The 18398-nt window shown below is 45.9% G+C and overlaps 1 protein-coding gene across 1 annotated transcript; it reads right to left on the bottom strand.

The window, feature by feature from the left end:
* Positions 1-8610: 8610 nt before the first annotated feature.
* Positions 8611-15928, bottom strand: LOC146058958 (protein kinase C delta type-like). The gene is made up of 7 exons (XM_083171140.1): positions 15760-15928; positions 12759-12850; positions 11710-11772; positions 10668-10806; positions 10064-10219; positions 9067-9195; positions 8611-8794 (listed from the first exon to the last, which is right to left on the bottom strand). Exons 1-7 carry the CDS (start codon positions 15889-15891, stop codon positions 8681-8683), a joined length of 825 nt encoding a protein of 274 aa, XP_083027266.1. The 5' UTR covers positions 15892-15928; the 3' UTR covers positions 8611-8680.
* Between the last annotated feature and the right edge of the window lie 2470 nt (positions 15929-18398).

The raw sequence follows: 18398 nt of genomic DNA, 5'->3' as shown, positions 1-18398 counted from the left end.
CTATATACACAGCACTGTACCACTGCCCACTCTATATTCCCATCACAATACCATTGCCCCTATATACCCAACATTAAACCACTACCCCCACTATACCCACTTTATACCCAGCACTGTACCACTGCCTCCTCTATACCCCCTACATATACACAGCACTGTAACACTGCCCCTCTATACTCTGCACTGTACTGCCCCCTCTATTCCCAGCACTATAGCACTACTCCCTCTATACCACCTATATACCCAGCACTACACCAATGCCCCCTCTATACCCCCTATATATACCCAACACTACATCACTGCCTCCTCTAAACACCCTATATACCCAGCACTATACCACTGCCCCTGCTATACCCCCAATATACCCAGCACTATACCACTGCTCCCTCTATACCCCTATATACCCAGCACTGTACCACTGCCTCCTCTATACCCCCTATATACCCGACACTAAACCACTGCCCCCTCTATACCCCTATATACACAGCACTGTACCACTGCCCCCTCTATATCCCCTACACTGCACCACTGCCTCCTCTATTCCCATCACTATACCATTGCCCCCTCTATACCCAGCATTAGACCACTGCCCCCACTATACCCCCTTTATACCCTGTACCACTGCCCCCTCTATACCCCCTACATATACCCAGCACTGTAACACTGCCCCCTCTATACTCCGCACTGCACTGCCCCCTCTATTCCCAGCACTGTAGGGGACATAGAAGGGGGCATAGAGGGGGCAGTGGTATAGTGCTGGGTATATAGGGGGGATGGGGGGGGATGGGGGGGGGGGGCTTTCAAGATTCTGCAATGGGGCTCACAAGGTTCATATATACCCAGCACTATACCACTGCCCCCACTATACCCCATATATAATCAGCACAATACCACTGCCAGCTCTATACCCCCTACATATACCTAGCACTGAACTACTGCCCTTCTACACTCAGCAATGTACCACTGCCCCCACTATTCCCCTTATATACCCAACAATGTACCACTGCCCCCTCTATTCCCAACACTATACCACTGTTCCCTCTAAACCCACATTATACCACTGCCTCTATACCCCCTATACATCCAGCACTGTTCCACTGCTTCCTCTATACCCCCTATATACCCAGCACTATACCCCTGCCCCCTCTATACCCCCTATATATTGAGCACTATATCACTACCCCCCTATTCCCCCTATATACCCAGCACTATACCTCTGCCCCCTCTATGACCCCTATATACCCAGCACTGTACCACTGCCCCCTCTATGCCCCCTATATACCCAGCACTACACTGCTGCCCCCTCAATACACTCTATATACCTAGCACCATACCACTGCCCCCTCTATACCCCTATATACCAGTGCCCCCGCTATACCCCATATATACATAGCACTGTACCACTGCCCCGCTATACCCCCTATATACATAGCACTGTACCACTGCCCCCTCTATACCCCCTATATACCCAGCACTATACCACTGCCCCCTCTATACCCCCTCTATACCCAGCATTATACCACTGGCCCCACTATACTTCCTCTATATCTAGCACTATACCACTGCCCTCTCTGTACCGCCTACATTTACCCAACACTGTACCACTGCCCCGTCTCTACCCCCTAAATACCCAGCACTATACCACTGCCCCCTCTATACCCCCTACATATACCCAGCACTGTAGCACTACACCCTATTTACCCTATATATACCCAGGACTGTTCCACTGCAGCCTCTATACCCAGCACTGTACCACTGCCTCCTATATACCCCCTATATATCCAGCACTGTACCACTGCACCCTTTATACCCCCTATATATACCAAAGCACTATACCACTGCTCCCTCTATAACCCCTATATACCCAGTACTGTGCCACTGTCCCCTCTATACCCCATATATACCCTGTAGTATACCACTGACACCTCTATACCTCCTATATATACCCAACACTATACCACTGCCCAATTTATATCCCCTATATACCCAATACTGTACCATTGCCCCCTCTATACCCAGCACTATACCACTACTCCCTCTATACCTAGCACTGCACCACTGCCCCCTCTATACCTAGCACTGTACCACTGCCCCCTCTATACCCCCTATATAACAGCACAATGCCAGTGCCCCACTATACCCCATATATACACAGCACTATACCACTGCCCCCTCTACACCTAGCACTGTACCACTGCCCACTCTACAGCTAGCACTACACCATTGCGCCACTATACCGTATATACTCAGCACTATACCTAAGCCCCTTCTATACCTAGCATTATACCACTGCTTCCTTTATACCTAGCACTGTACCACTGCCTTCCTTTACCCCCTATATAACCAACACAATACCACTGACCCACTATACCCCGTATATACTCAGCAATTTACCTCTGATCACTCCACACCTAGCACTATACCACTGACCCCTCTACACCTTGCATTATACCACTGCCCCCTCCAAACCTAGCACTATACCACTGTCCCCTCTATACCTAGAAATATGCCACTGCCCACTCTACTTCTAGCACTATACAGCTGCCCAATCTACAACTAGCATTATACCACTGCCCCCTCTACATCTAACACTATACCACTGCCCTTATATACCCAGCACTATACCACTGCCCCCTCTACACCTAGCACTGTACCACTGCCCACTCTACAGCTAGTACTACACCACTGCGCCACTATACCCGTATATACTCAGCACTATACCTAAGCCCCTTCTATACCTAGCATTATACCACTGCTTCCTCTATCCCTAGCACTGTACCACTGCCCACACTACACCTAGCACTATACCACTGCCCCCTCTACACCTAGCACTATACCACTGCCCACTCTACACCTAGCACTATACCACTGCCCCTTATATACCCAGCACTAAACCACTGCACCTTCTACACCTAACACTATACCACTGCCCTTTATATACCCAGCACTATACCACTGGCCCCTCTACACCTAACACTATACCACTGCCCCTTATATAACCAGCACTATACCACTGCCCCCTCTACACCTAGCACTGTACCACTGCCCACTCTACAGCTAGCACTACACCACTGCACCACTATACCCGTATATACTCAGCACTATACCGAAGCCCCTTCTATACCTAGCATTATACCACTGCTTCCTCTATACCTAGCACTGTACCACTGCCCACACTACACCTAGAACTATACCACTGCTCCTTATATACCCAGCACTATACCACTGCCCCTTATATACTGTACCCAGCACTATACCACTGCCCCCTCTACACCTAGCACTATACCACTGCCCCCTCTACACCTAACACTATACCACTGCCCCTTATATACCCAGCACTATACCACTGCCCCCTCTACACCTAGCACTGTACCACTGCCCACTCTACAGCTAGCACTACACCACTGCGCCACTATACCCGTATATACTCAGCACTATACCTAAGCCCCTTCTATACCTAGCATTATACCACTGCTTCCTCTATACCTAGCACTGTACCACTGCCTTGCTATACCCCCTATATAACCAACACAATACCACTGACCCACTATACCCCGTATATACTCAGCAATTTACCTCTGATCACTCCACACCTAGCACTGTACCACTGACCCACTATAACACGAATAAACCCAGCACTATACCACTGTCCTCTCTACACCTTGCTTTATACCACTGCCCCCTCCACACCTAGCACTATACCACTGCCCCCTCTATACCTAGAAATATGCCACTGCCCACTCTACTTCTAGCACTATACAGCTGCCCAATCTACAACTAGCACTATACCACTGCCCCCTCTACACCTAACACTATACCACTGCCCCTTATTTACCCAGCACTATACCACTGCCCCCTCTACACCTAGCACTATACCACTGTCCCCTCTACACCTAGCACTATACCACTGCCCCCTCTACTCCTAGAACTGAAACACTGCTTTTCTATACCCCGTATATACCCAGCACTATGCCACTGCCCCCTCTACACCTAGCACTATACCACTGCCCACTCTATACCTAGCAATATACCACTGCCTCTCTATACCCTGTATATACCCAGCACTATACAACTGCCCCCTATACACCTAGCACTATAGCACTGCCCACTCTACACCTAGAACTATACCACTGCTCACTCTACGCCTAGCACTATACCACTGTCCGCTCTACACCTAGCACTATACCACTGCCCTTTCTACACCTAGCACTATACCACTGCCCCCTCTACACCTAGCACTATACCACTGCCCTCTCTACACCTAGCACTATACCACTGCCCCTTCTACACCTAGCACTATACCACTGCCCCCTCAACACCTAGCACTATACTACTGCCTCCCTATACCCCGTATATACCCAGCACTATGCCACTGCATCCTCTACACCTAGCACTATACCACTGCCTCCTCTATACCTAGCATAATACCACTGCTCCATTTACACCTAGCACTATACCACTGCCCCCTCTACACCTAGCACTATACCACTGCCCCCTCTACACCTAGCACTATACCACTGTCCACTCTCCACCTAGCACTATACCACTGCCCACTCTCCACCTAGCACTATACCACTTTCCCCTCAACACCTAGCACTATACTACTGCCTCCCTATACCCCATATATACCCAGCACTATACCACTGCCTCCTCTATACCTAGCACTATACCACTGCCCCCTCTATACCTAGCACTATACCACTGCTCCATTTACACCTAGCACTAAACCAGTGTCTCTCTATACCCTGTATATACCCAGCACTATACCACTGCCCTCTCTATACATAGCACTATACCACTGCTCCCTCTATAGCTAGCACTATACCACTGCTTCATCTATACCTAGCACTATACCACTGCCCACACTACACCTAGCACTATTCAACTGCCCCCTCTACACATAGCACTATACCACTGCCCACTGTACACCTAGCACTATACCACTGCCCCCTCTACACTTAGCACTATACCACTTCCTCTCTATACCCCGTTTATATCCAGCACTATACCACTGCCCAATCTATACTTAGCACTATACCACTGCCCCCTCTACACCTAGCACTATATCACTTCCTCTCTATACCCCGGATATACCCAGCACTATACCACTGCCCCATCTATACCTAGCACTATACCACTGCCCCCTCTATACCTAGCACTATACCACTGCCCACTCTACACCTAGCACTATGCCACTGCCCCCTCTGCACCTAGCACTATATCACTGCCCCCTCTACACCTAGCACTATACCACTGCTCCATCTATACCTTGCTCTATACCACTGCCCACACTACACTTAGCACTATACCACTGTCACCTCTACACCTAGAACTGTAACACTGTCTCTCTATACCCCGTATATACCCAGCACTATGCCACTGCCCCCTCTACACCTAGCACTATACCACTGCTCACTCTACACCTAGCACAATACCACTGCTCACTCTACGCCTAGCACTATACCACTGTCCCCTCTACACCTAGGACTATACCACTGCCCCCTCTACACCTAGCACTATACCACTGCCCCCTCTACACCTAGCACTATACCACTGCCCCCTCTACACCTAGCACTATACCACTGTCCCCTATACACCTAGCATTATACCACGGCCCCCTCAACACCTAGCACTATACTACTGCCTCCCTATACCCCATATATACCCAGCACGATGCCACTGCCTCCTCTATACCTAACACTATACCACTGCTCCCTCTACACCTAGCACTATACCACTGCCTCCTATATACCTAGCACTATTCCACTGCTCCATTTACACCTAGCACTATACCACTGCCCCCTCTACACCTAGCACTATACCACTGCCCCCTCTACACCTAGCACTATACCACTGTCCACTCTCCACCTAGCACTATACCACTGCCCACTGTACACCTAGCACTATTCCACTGTCCCCTTTACACCTAGCACTATACCACTGCCCCCTCAACACCTAGCACTATACTACTGCCTCCCTATACCCCATATATACCCAGCACTATACCACTGCCTCCTCTATACCTAGCACTATACCACTACCCCCTCTATACCTAGCACTATACCACTGCTCCATTTACACTTAGCACTAAACCAGTGCCTCTCTATACCCTGTATATACCCAGCACTATACCACTGCCCTCTCTATACATAGCACTATACCACTGCTCCCTCTATAGCTAGCACTATACCACTGCTTCATCTATACCTAGCACTATACCACTGCCCACACTACACCTAGCACTATACAACTGCCCCCTCTACACCGAGCACTATACCACTGCCCACTGTACACCTAGCACTATACTACTGCCCCCTCTACACCTAGCACTATATTACTTCCTCTCTATACCCCGTTTATACCCAGCACTATACCACTGCCCCATCTGTACCTAGCACTATACCACTGCCCCCTCTATACCTAGCAATATACCACTGCCCACTCTGCACCTAGCACTATGCCACTGCCCACTCTGCACCTAGCACTATGCCACTGCCCCCTCTGCACCTAGCACTATACCACTGCCCCCTCTATACCTAGCACTATACCACTGCTCCATCTATACCTTGCACTATACCACTGCCCACACTATACTTAGCACTATACCACTGCCCCCTCCACACCTAGCACTATACCACTGCCCACTCTACACCTAGCACTATACCACTGTCCCCTCTACACCTAACACTATACCACTGTCCCCTATACACCTAGCACTATACCACTTCCCCCTTTTACACCTAGCATTATACCACTGTCCACTCTACACCTAGCACTATACGACTACCCACTCTATACCACTGCCTCTCTATACCCCGTATATACCCAGCACTATACCACTGCCCCCTCTATACATAGCACTATACCACTGCCTCCTCTATACCTAGCACTATACCACTGCCCCCTCTACACCTAGCACTATATCACTGCCCCCTCTACACCTAGCACTATACCACTGCCCCCTCTACACCTAGCACTATACCACTGTCTCCTCTACACCTAGCACTATACCACTGTCCCCTCTATACCTAGCACTATACCACTGCCCACTCTACACCTAGCACTATACCACTGTCTCCTCTACACCTAGCACTATACCACTACCTCTCTATACCCCGTATAGACCCAGTAATATACCACTGCCCCCTCTATATCTTGCACTATACCACTGCCCTATTTATACCTAGCACTATACAACTGCTCAATCTATACCTAGCACTATACCACTACACACACTACACCTAGCACTATACCACTGCATCTCTATACCCTGTATATACCCAGCACTGTACCACTGCCCCTTCTATACCTAGCACTATACCACTGTCCCCTCTATAACTAGCACTATACCACGGACCCCTCTACACCTAGCACTGTACCACTGCCCACTCTACACTTAGCACTATACCATTGTCCCTTCTACATCTAGCACTATACCACTGTCCCCTATATACCTAGCACTATACCACTGTCCCCTATATACCTAGCACTATACCACTGCCCACTTTACACCTAGCACTATACCACTGTCCCCTATACACCTAGCACTATACCACTGCCCTCTCTAAACCTAGCACTATACCACTGCCCCCTCTACTCCTAGAACTATACCACTGCCCCCTCTACACCTAGCACTATACCACTGCATTTCTATACCCTGTATATACCCAGCACTGTACCACTGCCCCTTCTATACCTAGCACTATACCACTGTCCCCTCTATAACTAGCACTATACCACTGACCCCTCTACACCTAGCACTGTACCACTGCCCACTCTACACCTAGCACTATACCATTGTCCCGTCTACATCTAGCACTATACCACTGTCCCCTATATACCTAGCACTATACCACTGCTCACTTTACACCTAGCACTATACCACTGTCCCCTATACACCTAGTACTATACCACTGCCCTCTCTAAACCTAGCACTATACCACTGCCCCCTCTACTCCTAGAACTATACCACTGCCCCCTCTACACCTAGCACTATACCGCTGCCTCTCTATACCCCATATATACCCAGCACTATACCACTTCCCCCTCTATACCTAGCACTATACCACTGCCCCCTCTATACCTAGCACTATACCACTGACCCCTCTACACCTAGCTCGATACCACTGCCCACTCTACACCCAGCACGATACCATTGTCCCCTCTGTACCTAGCACTATACCACTGCCCACTCTACACCTAGCTCTATACCACTGTCCCCTCTACTCCTAACACTATACCACTGCTCCATCTACACTTAGCACTATACCACTGCCTCTTTATACCCCATATTTACCCAGCATTATACCCCTGCCCTCTCTATACCTAGCACTATACCACTGCTCCCTCTATACCTAGCACTATACCACTGCCCCCTCTATACCTAGCACTATACCACTGCCCCTCTATACCTAGCACTATATCACTGCCTCTTTATACCCCCATATAACTAGCACAAAACCACTGCCCCACTATACCTGGTATATACCCAGCACAATACCACTGCCCCTACTATACCCCCTATATACCCAGCAATATACCACTGCCGCTTTATAACCCCTATATACCCAGGACTGTACCACTGCCCCCTCTATACTCAGCACTGTACCACTGCCCCCTCTATTCCCGGCACTATACCATTGCCCCCTTTATACCTATCCGGTAGGATGGGCTATACATACTAAAATGAGAAGCCGCAGAAGTCTTCTTGGTGACTGCTGGACTGGCTCAAGGCTGATGCTGCAGGTGGCAATAGATGTTCCAACATCAGGTTCTGCAACGACTCCTCAGATGGCTTGAGAGAGAAAACATATAATATGTATTTCATTTAAAGTAATACCAATTTTTGCATACAAGCAGGAGTACAATTATTGAAAAACTATTTGAGACAGTATTTATTAATAAATAAAAACAGTGCAGGTGAATTGCATTTGGACACATCAAACCCTGTATATAACATATCCAACACATTAGAAGGCAGCAAGGTAGGTCAACCTGCAGCAGTACAAAGCCTGCACTGTATCACATATTCCCATGTATGAAGCGCCTTAGTATATGTGCACTTACTTTCTCAGGAATGAATGGAGGTTCGAGCTGGAGGGATTCCAGTTTCCTCCAATCAATTCTCCGGAAGAAAGGGTGGTACCGAACATTGCCATTCGCACCCAGACGTCTTTTAGGTTTTCTGATCAGGAGCTGAAAAGAGCAAAGAACTATGTAACAATTCAGCTGCATATGAGACTGTAGCCATATATAACACACTGTACAGTAATATATAGAGTTAAGTGCTACACAACATACATAAATACTGTACATGAGGGGTCTATACAAAGGGCTTGTGTTTGGGATGTAGTGTATCATGTGTCCTCATCTGTGAGTACACAATTCTGGGGCTGGGATACATGCGTATATTGTTGTGTCTGTATCTCAATGCTAATGCTGCTGCTGAGACTCCCACTTGCAGCATCTTGTGGTGCAATTCCATCGCTGGGATTCATTAGAGAATTGCAACAAGTACCTGCCCTGTGGCAGAAACAGTTTCTCCATTCTTAGTATGGCCTTCTATATGAGGGTTTCAATGATGCAACCACATCTGTTATCTCCAAAGGAACACCCACGTACTACAGGACGCATGCACTGGGATGCATGTGCAGAATGAATACATCAGCCAACTGCATGCGGCACAGGCACTGCGCCCCGATCAGAATCAGGTCCTGTATGTGATGCAGGGACATATATGTGCATCACTTGCACCGGCTGTAGGCTGGCATAGATGCCCACTGATGATGGTGATGATGGTGACGTGTTCCCACTGTAAGATGCTGGGTGCAAATAAACACAAATCTCCTAGTAGTGTATATGTCCTGCTATTATACTGCAGTGGGCTCTATACACATGTTCTAACATGCCATTGCACTCCTGTGCTATAATCTAGGGGCACTCTGTGTACAGATTATACACAACTGAGTAGGTATAAATATATCACTTATATTCCATATGTTTCCCATAGTAAATGTGAGATCTGGCACCCACAGCTGTATAACCAGTGCGTACACACACTCACCTTCTCAATGATGTTCTTTGACCTACGGTCTAATGAGAAGTCCCTCTCTTTCAGCAGCCGAACTTGCTCAGGCTCTTCTCCAGTTAGTAGCTGAAAGAGCACGACCCCAAACGAAAACCAGTCCGCGGCAAAGTTGTATCTGTGGCCGTGGCGTATCTGCCAAAAGAAGGACACAATTTACTACATGATACAGGTTAATTCTCTTACATACAGTTACCTTGATGTAATAAGAGCAATATTATTTAGTTGGGGTGTATAAAAAACTAGCAAAGATTTTCCTCCTGTTACTTTGTAGGGGCACAGCAGATCTAATAGCACCTTATGCCTAATTGCATTTGCTTGTGGTAACCATTGTTAAATCAATTTGCTTAGTGCATCTAGGCCCTGATTCAGGTTGGCTCGGTAAGCTGTGAACATTGCAGCTTACTGAGCACCTGAGGCGGCACCCTGCTAAATACCCCCATCCTGCTACCAAATACCCTCTGTACCATGCTGTGTTTCACTTTCGGATTATGATGCGGTATTTATCATTAGATGTGTCATACTTGTATTTATAATAAACCTTATCTAATGAGAGAGAACTAGTGGATCCTCTGTTCCTCACCTCTGGTGCAATATACCCAGGTGTTCCTGCTCCACTCTGGTCCGTCTTAGCTCCATTCATGCAGCAAACTGCTAAGCCAAAATCTGCTACCTTTATGTGACCTGCTCCATCAATTAGAATGTTCTCTGGCTTAATGTCACTGTGGAAAGAGAGACTTGGTCAGTGGTATAAATCGAATCATGATACGTATCTATATCTATCTATCTATCTCTATATAGAGATAGATAGATAGATAGATAGATAGATAGATAGATAGATAGATAGATAGATAGATAGATAGATAGATAGAAAAAAGGATACACAGAAAGGGCGCACACCAAACGAGTTAAAAAGTGACATTATATGAACAACGAGAACATATGCTCACATACATAGAAATAAGGAACAATCAGCTTAGTAGCTTCTTATCACCACCACTGCCTCAATGGCCAACGTCCACACCGGTCCTTAGCTTGACCTCAAGAGGTAAAAGCATGCACAGTCTCCTGATATAGGGTGATGGCAACTAGGACTACGGCAGCGATCTTCCAAGGGATCACCTGATGCAAACACCGGATCTCGGTGTGCAGGGTAAGCGGCAAGGAGGAGGGTGATGGGCACATGAACTGCTCCGATCAGTGTCTAGGAGTAGAAGCCACTCCCAACGCGTTTCATCCGACACGGGACATCACCCCTTGATGAAGTCCCGTGACGAATGAAATGCGTTGGGCGTGGCTTCTACTCCTAGATGCTGATCGGAGTTCGTTCGTTTCAGCAACATAAGCTACACCTGTTATTCCATTAATTACTGTAGAGTCTATAGTATAGATTATATAGGGTTGAATGTTTATATTAATAAGCAATTGTCACAGCTGAACCATAAAACCAATGGGCAGCAGGATGACATATCATAGGAATAAAAGGGAATATTATATCATTCATTGTACGTATAATATAAGCATTGTTTTTTGTATGGTAAAAGCTTACAAAGAAGTATAATAACTACAGTTTTGTCAGATCTGAGACAGGACACAATATCTACTAAATTGAGAAAATAACTTACCGATGGATAAAGCCTTTCTGATGCAGGTACTGCAGGCCAGACGTCATCTCCGCTGCATAGAAACTGACAAAGGAAACTCCTGTAAGAATGTGTCAGGGCCTCCGACTGTGGTCACATGAGAATGGCATAAACAACACACCAGGGGTGATGCTGATAACTCTGTCTCCTAGGGCATAGACTCAGCTCTGCGCCCACTAATTACCCTTCACTAGCTCATACCTCCTAAATGTCCCCATTTTCGCAGGACAATGCCATTTGCTTGGAACTCCCGCGGCCGGCAGTGTTCTGCGGTTTATGTGTGTGCTTGGGGGGGGCGGCAGTTGGGAGTCCACCCTGTCAGGGCAGCAGGGAATAAATGCTGTTCGCATGTGCACAGTGTCTATGCACAGAGGTAGGGGAACAGGGTGTGTGGCCAGCAGCTCACAGCGCTAGTCATACCACCAATAGTGAAGAAAAAGGGGTCAAGGCCAGGCGAACGCGAAGCCATGACTCCTTTGTGGAAGACCACACCCTCTTTCTGGGAGTGTGCATTGGGGCCATGTGCGATGGTTCTGCTGTGTGATTTTTAAATGTTGAAAGGTGTGGCTTTCTTCCTTAAAATTCAACAATGTTGGAAAGATTGAAATGTGTGCAGGGTGAAGGGCTAAATCCAGGTTTTGCTCCATCAGGTGCTATAGCCTGCTGCATTTACTCTGTGTTTCTGGAGTAGCTTCACCCTTTTTATTCCCCAAAGTATCTTTATTGAACTGCACTGCAACATCACATGAAACTACACAAAGTTACAGTATTGGTATAATAAGTAAAACACAGAACAGTCTAGAAAACGATAAGTAAATAACATTGTCCGTCATGCTGCAGATGGAGACCTGCACACTGTGTAGTACATAAACCATCAGGCATTAAATCAGGCTCATAGCCTCCCTCATCTACCCTGTACCCTGTATGTATGCTGTATACACTGTATGTATGCTGTATACACTGTATGTATGCTGTATACACTGCATGCAGCATTACTCTCAGCCTCCTGACATCACTTTTTCAGCTCTTACGTTGCAGCCTCAATGTCCAGGTGGCCTACTCTACACAGTAGCTGGTGCAGGTCTCCTCCAGGGGCGAACTCCATTCCTAGAAACAGCAGCTCCTGTAACAGGACAGATAAATGTCCAAATTATTATGCCATATATATTATAGCACATAACTCACTACCTTTCAAACAATAACAATTACATGATTTAACCTTTAGGTCACGGTGCTGATTCCGTGTAAGGCCAATGAAAATGGTGGGTTCGTGCATATAGTCAAGGGCATAACTACCATAGGTGCAAGGGCTGCAGCTGCTATGGGGCCCCGAGCTGAAGGGGGGCCATCTTTGCTGTCTAACTAATATGTTTTACATACATTTATCACCATCAGTTGCTAAATAGGGGGCCCTTACAAACTTTTGCTATGGGGCCTAGTAATATCTAGGTACGCCTCTGCATACAGCATATAAGCAGATGCTAAATTACACATATTTTTATATACGTCTGTCCTATTCTGAGTCAGACAGAGCTTGGCCACATCTTTCTTTCTGTAAAGTTTGCATTTTGGGATGGAAACTTGATGTGGACAATGGGCCTTATTCTGGTTGGTGCGGGCGGGTCGTACGCGTACGTTCCGGGGTTTTTAACGATCTGCGCATGTGTACCATCTCCAATGCGCAGGCGCGAACACTCCACAACGCTTACGGACGGGTCTCTCCGTGCGAAAAAACCTGTACGCAAGAGTACGGTCATTGGGGGCGGCATAGGGGCGTGTTTAGGGGAGCGGCCGAAATAATGAGGGAAAATGGGCGTAAACATGGGCGTACACGGGGGTGTGCACCAAAAATGAACGGTGCTACTACCGCTCGATCGGCTAAAGCACCGTTCATTTCGGACACAAAACAGGCGGCCGCCAACCGCCACCTCAGACCACCCCTACAGATACCGCATGACAGCGTGCGCCTGGGTTTGCTAATTTACGCTGATTACTACTCAAACACATACACCTGAATGTAATAAGCAATGCTGCAGTCTATTAAGTCCAAACCATTATTTCACTACCTGCAAGCCACACACAGCACTCAAACACCTTGGAAGCTTATCTTTCTATACTTCTCGACATTTAAAGGTTTGTTTAATTTAAGGTAAGAATCTTTGTAAGACCTGCTTATATATGCTAAGTAGGTATTTGTTAAACAGTTATACACATTCACTACGTGCTTTCATAGACTTTACACAGTAGCACACTCAATCTACACAAGTCGACATGTGTCAACGTGTTCACTCTAATACAAACATAGGTTTCGTATTTATGATACAATAACATAAACCACATCTAACACCTACAAAGGATGTTTCAGCAATGTTTTAAGCCCATGCCCACTATTTTGCACACAATCTTTGTATAGTACCCAAAATACCGAACTGTACCACTTTCTGATCTGCTATGAATTGGATTTTACTACACTCTGGATGTAAGATGCCACCAATCACATTATTGCACTCACATCTCTCTAACAAAGGATTCCTACATCTGCTTATGACACTGTAAACTCATATATATTTAAATAGTTAAACATGTTTGTTCACAAGCAATTTTATCATGTTTGGCCGATTCACACATCTTTTTTTAGGGAGGACACATATGCATTCCTACACAAATGTCCCTTTTGACCCTTGTTTGTCTACCTCACCCACTCCATGAGGAAATCATTGTTCTGGACCTGCTTTTACCTACTAATGTAGGAGCTACCTCACCTGCACACAAACTGCTTTCTCACCTATTAGGTTGCTCTGCACATGTGCTGACACAAACTAATTAGCAGGGAAAAGTTGGATATGAACATGTGAATGGCCATGGAGAGGGTTACACATGGGAAACTTCTACCACATTTCAAGAAATGCTCAAAAATACCCTGGTCAGTAAGTACACATAAATGTATTATTTGTTTTACACAAGAAATTACACATACAACAATTGTGTTGTAATTGGGAAAATAAATTTATTTAAAAGTAAAAGCAATGTGGGGACACATAGATAGTGATTAAAATGCCACATTAGAACATAACAAATATACATGTAATGAGGGTTAAAATGTTGTGTTATTAGGGTATTTATTGAGGTAGACAATTGAGTTAATAGAAAACAATAATTGAATAACAATTAGAATAATTAATTAATTGTCTTGATTATAGTTGAAAGGCAAGATTTGCAGGTCCATATATGTGAAGGGTATGCCAGCGTGCACGGACGTACGCTCACTCTCATGAGCGGTGACATACGCTGAGTTTTCCATTGAAAACAATAGAGAACCATCCGTGCACGGTGGCGTACGCTCAGATAGCCGCAAGAAGTCGGTGGAAAGACGGACGAGAGACGTCCGTAAACGGTGGCGTACGCTCTGTTGTACTCCAGTTGTCGGAGTCTAAGGGCTGATCCGTCCGTGTACGTTGGCGTATGCTCAATTGTACGTTGTTTCTGGCCGTACGTATGCGGCTGATTTGTGGGTGGACTTAACCTCAACGGCCGCGTACGGAGAGCGTACGCTAATATGGAACGTACGCACGTTTGGCCGCACCGATTAGAATAACCCCCAATGTGAGCAGACAGACTGCTGGAAGTATATAGGTGTGTATGCAAAGTTATCAGTTATCAGTGAGTCATGTCTTTGGGAAAACGGAAGTCTGTTTTTCATGGCATCTAGCATGGGGCCACTGCAAGTGCTAGTACTAATGATGGCTGTTGTGGTAGTTGTCGGTAAAATCAGTGGGCGGCCACTCGCAGATGCAGGGACACTCTAACATTACCTGATCAAAGTCGCACATTAACATTAATTCTTAAATCAGGCTTCTGCACATGCCTGCAGCCACAGCCAGTGTGTGCGTGACTCCTTAACGAGTAAATCACTTGGTAGAATGACATAGTGCCACACTTATTGGCTTGATGAAACCACCCTGCTCTGCAGGAGTTCTCAGTGGGGAGATACAGGTGGCCACATCTGGACACAAATCACATTTTCAAAAGTACCTTGGTCTGGAAGGCACACATCCCACGAATCAGGAAGTGGTTTCCGGTGGCCTCACAAAGGATTCTTCTTTCTATGTTGATGGTCTTCCTCAAGTCCTCGTCATGCAGTTCCCGCTTCCTGATGACCTTCATTGCCAGATGGATTTTGGCTACGGAATCATGTGCCAATAGTACCTGTACAGAACAGAGACATTACAGAGTCAGGAGGGAAGACAAATGTATATGACATATATGACAGAAAATCATTAATGAGGTACGGGTTATACATAAAGTTATGATAACATACTGTACAGAGATTTTTATAATCTCTTCACATTAAATATGTATGTTTACCACAGTAAGAAGAATTTCCACATAAATGTAAAAAACTTGACCGTAATCATTTATGCAGCCTATACTGTATATGATAAATATATTAATAGAAAACACTGACTGCAGCTTCTATGTGGAAGGGAAGCGCTGGAACCCCAAATAAATCAGGAGAGAGAATCTAGAAATGGAATCTCTTCAGGTATTGAACAGAAGGTTGAAGACATTTGATGCTGATTCAAGACAGAAATTAGTTGAAATATCTCTATAATGCAATTATTTATTACAGAAAAACAAATCTGCCCAGATCAAGTTAGAAAAGCTATCGCCACCTCGCCGAAGGCATTCGCATTGGGGGTCTACACATGTATATGCGCAGACGCCACCATCAAAAATGGGGCTGAATTCAGACCCATACGAACGAGTCTGAATCAGCCCCATAGTTTCTGTGGTTTATTATATGACACAGCATAGGCATGCAGCATGAGTACGTAGCTTTTCATTACATCACTAGGCAGGAGGAATGAAGTGTTGTTTCTAATATGCTGTGAACCAGGGTATAAACTCATTTGTCCTCGTCTGCATATAACAAAGTTCAAGTTAGTATACATGCAGAAATGCTGGTTTCTCTGTGTTTGATAAAATGAGCCCAATTCTTATTAAGGGCATCATGGGGCCACCTAGTATTCAGCAAAATCCAAAAGCACAATGCTTTCAGAGTTTGCCAGTGGGAACCAATACCCTCTTGAGATGGTGTCCATTCCCAGAGCCATGCATGACTCTATGGGAATGAGGTCCCCTGCCTCTGTACTCAGGGGTGGATTTAGGGATGAGGGCGCCCCTAGGCACAACAATAATGTTTACTAAGTAGGACAGTTTATAGGGGCAGTATCTGCATGTCCTATCCATTTACACTCTATTTAAGATGGAATATAGTACAGTACAGTGGATATTTTGCAGTTATTGGTACATTTTGGGCTGACAGTACTATCACAGGCATCCAAGTGCCGCCCCCAAACATGTGCCGCCCCTAGGCCGGTGCCTCACGTGCCTAATGGGAAATTCGGCTCTGTCTGTACTGAGGGGTATATGTATAAAGCAGTGATAACCAGCCAATCAGCATCTGTTCCTTTTTAAACCCAGCCTGTAACAGTCAGGAGCTGATTGGCCAGTGATAAGGTATCAGGCACTTTATCACTTCTCCTCCCTTATCATTGCTTCGTACATCTACCCCTGAGTGCCCGGCGGGCCATGTGCATGCTTCACCTCAGATCAGTAAGTAGTACTCCTGGTTTTTAGAAGAAGCTTTCCCTGCCACATAGTAATATTGAATTGCTCTGTAATTTAGCGCCCACTGCCATTATCAGGGGCCACCTGGTCCGCAATGATGAATGGCCCCTACATTATGACAAACCAGGAAAACAACACTTACTTTTCCAAAGCTGCCTTCGCCAAGCATCTTCTGGAAAGTGAACCTCTCAATCGACACAGAGGTTCGGCCTGATGGGGTGCTGCTTCCTCCTAATGGGGTAACAAAAAGATGATGATGTAGCAATGACTACACAGAGCAGCATTCAGCTGTAGCATAGGGGTGTTATGGGATTTTATATATTGGGGCCCATTGCTAAGAATCGTAAAAATAAGTAACATTCCCAAATATACATTTGCTAAACGTATAAATTATATATATATATATATATATATATATATATACTGTATAAACAAGTTTGGAGCAGTCATCAATTATTGGTATTTAGTCCTGATAATTACTAATTATTTCAGCTATTTACAGCAGTCACTAATTATATACCACAGGGATCACATCCAGGGGTAGGGTCTCTTAAAGGGTCCTCTCTCAGTGATGGCTAAAGTATGGTGATCAATAAGGCATCCATTGATCTGTGGGATTCCCAACTGTCTACTACACATGCATGGTCAGTAGACTACACATGTGGGCGTGGCCATTACCAGGGAGGGAGGGATCCTACAGTGTGTCTATGTTGCCTAGTATATTCTGCAATCCTAGCCTATAGTCAATTCCATCTAAAGATGGTGTTATGTGACAATGTCCCGTGTTGTGCTAACCTAGCTGCCCATCCCACATGAGGCAGCCATCAAATTGGTAAGTATGCAATAATTTGGTAATAAAAAAAGACTTCACACAACTTGTCTGCAAACAATAGGTAATATCTAGAGGGGGCTTTGGTGCCCTCTCTCATCCAGGCAGCTAATATGTATAGTTACAGCACTGGTGGTGTCTATATAATGAGGAAAATAGAGGCAGCTACAGTATATAATGATGTATATAATGAGGGAAACAGATGCAGCTA

This window comes from Crinia signifera, chromosome 2, assembly GCF_055691185.1.
Source record: "Crinia signifera chromosome 2, ASM5569118v1, whole genome shotgun sequence".
Classification (NCBI taxonomy): Eukaryota; Metazoa; Chordata; class Amphibia; order Anura; family Myobatrachidae; genus Crinia; species Crinia signifera.
This window is presented reverse-complemented; position numbering and strand designations above follow the sequence as displayed.

Coding starts and splice junctions, on each gene's coding strand:
- LOC146058958 (XM_083171140.1), bottom strand. CDS start 15,891: ATGAAGGTCATCAGGAAGCGGGAACTGCATGACGAGGACTTGAGGAAG. Junction 11,773..12,758: donor CTGGACATTGAGGCTGCAAC/GTAAGAGCTGAA, acceptor TTCCTTTGTCAG/TTTCTATGCAGCGGAGATGA. Junction 10,220..10,667: donor CTGGGTATATTGCACCAGAG/GTGAGGAACAGA, acceptor TTCTTTTGGCAG/ATACGCCACGGCCACAGATA.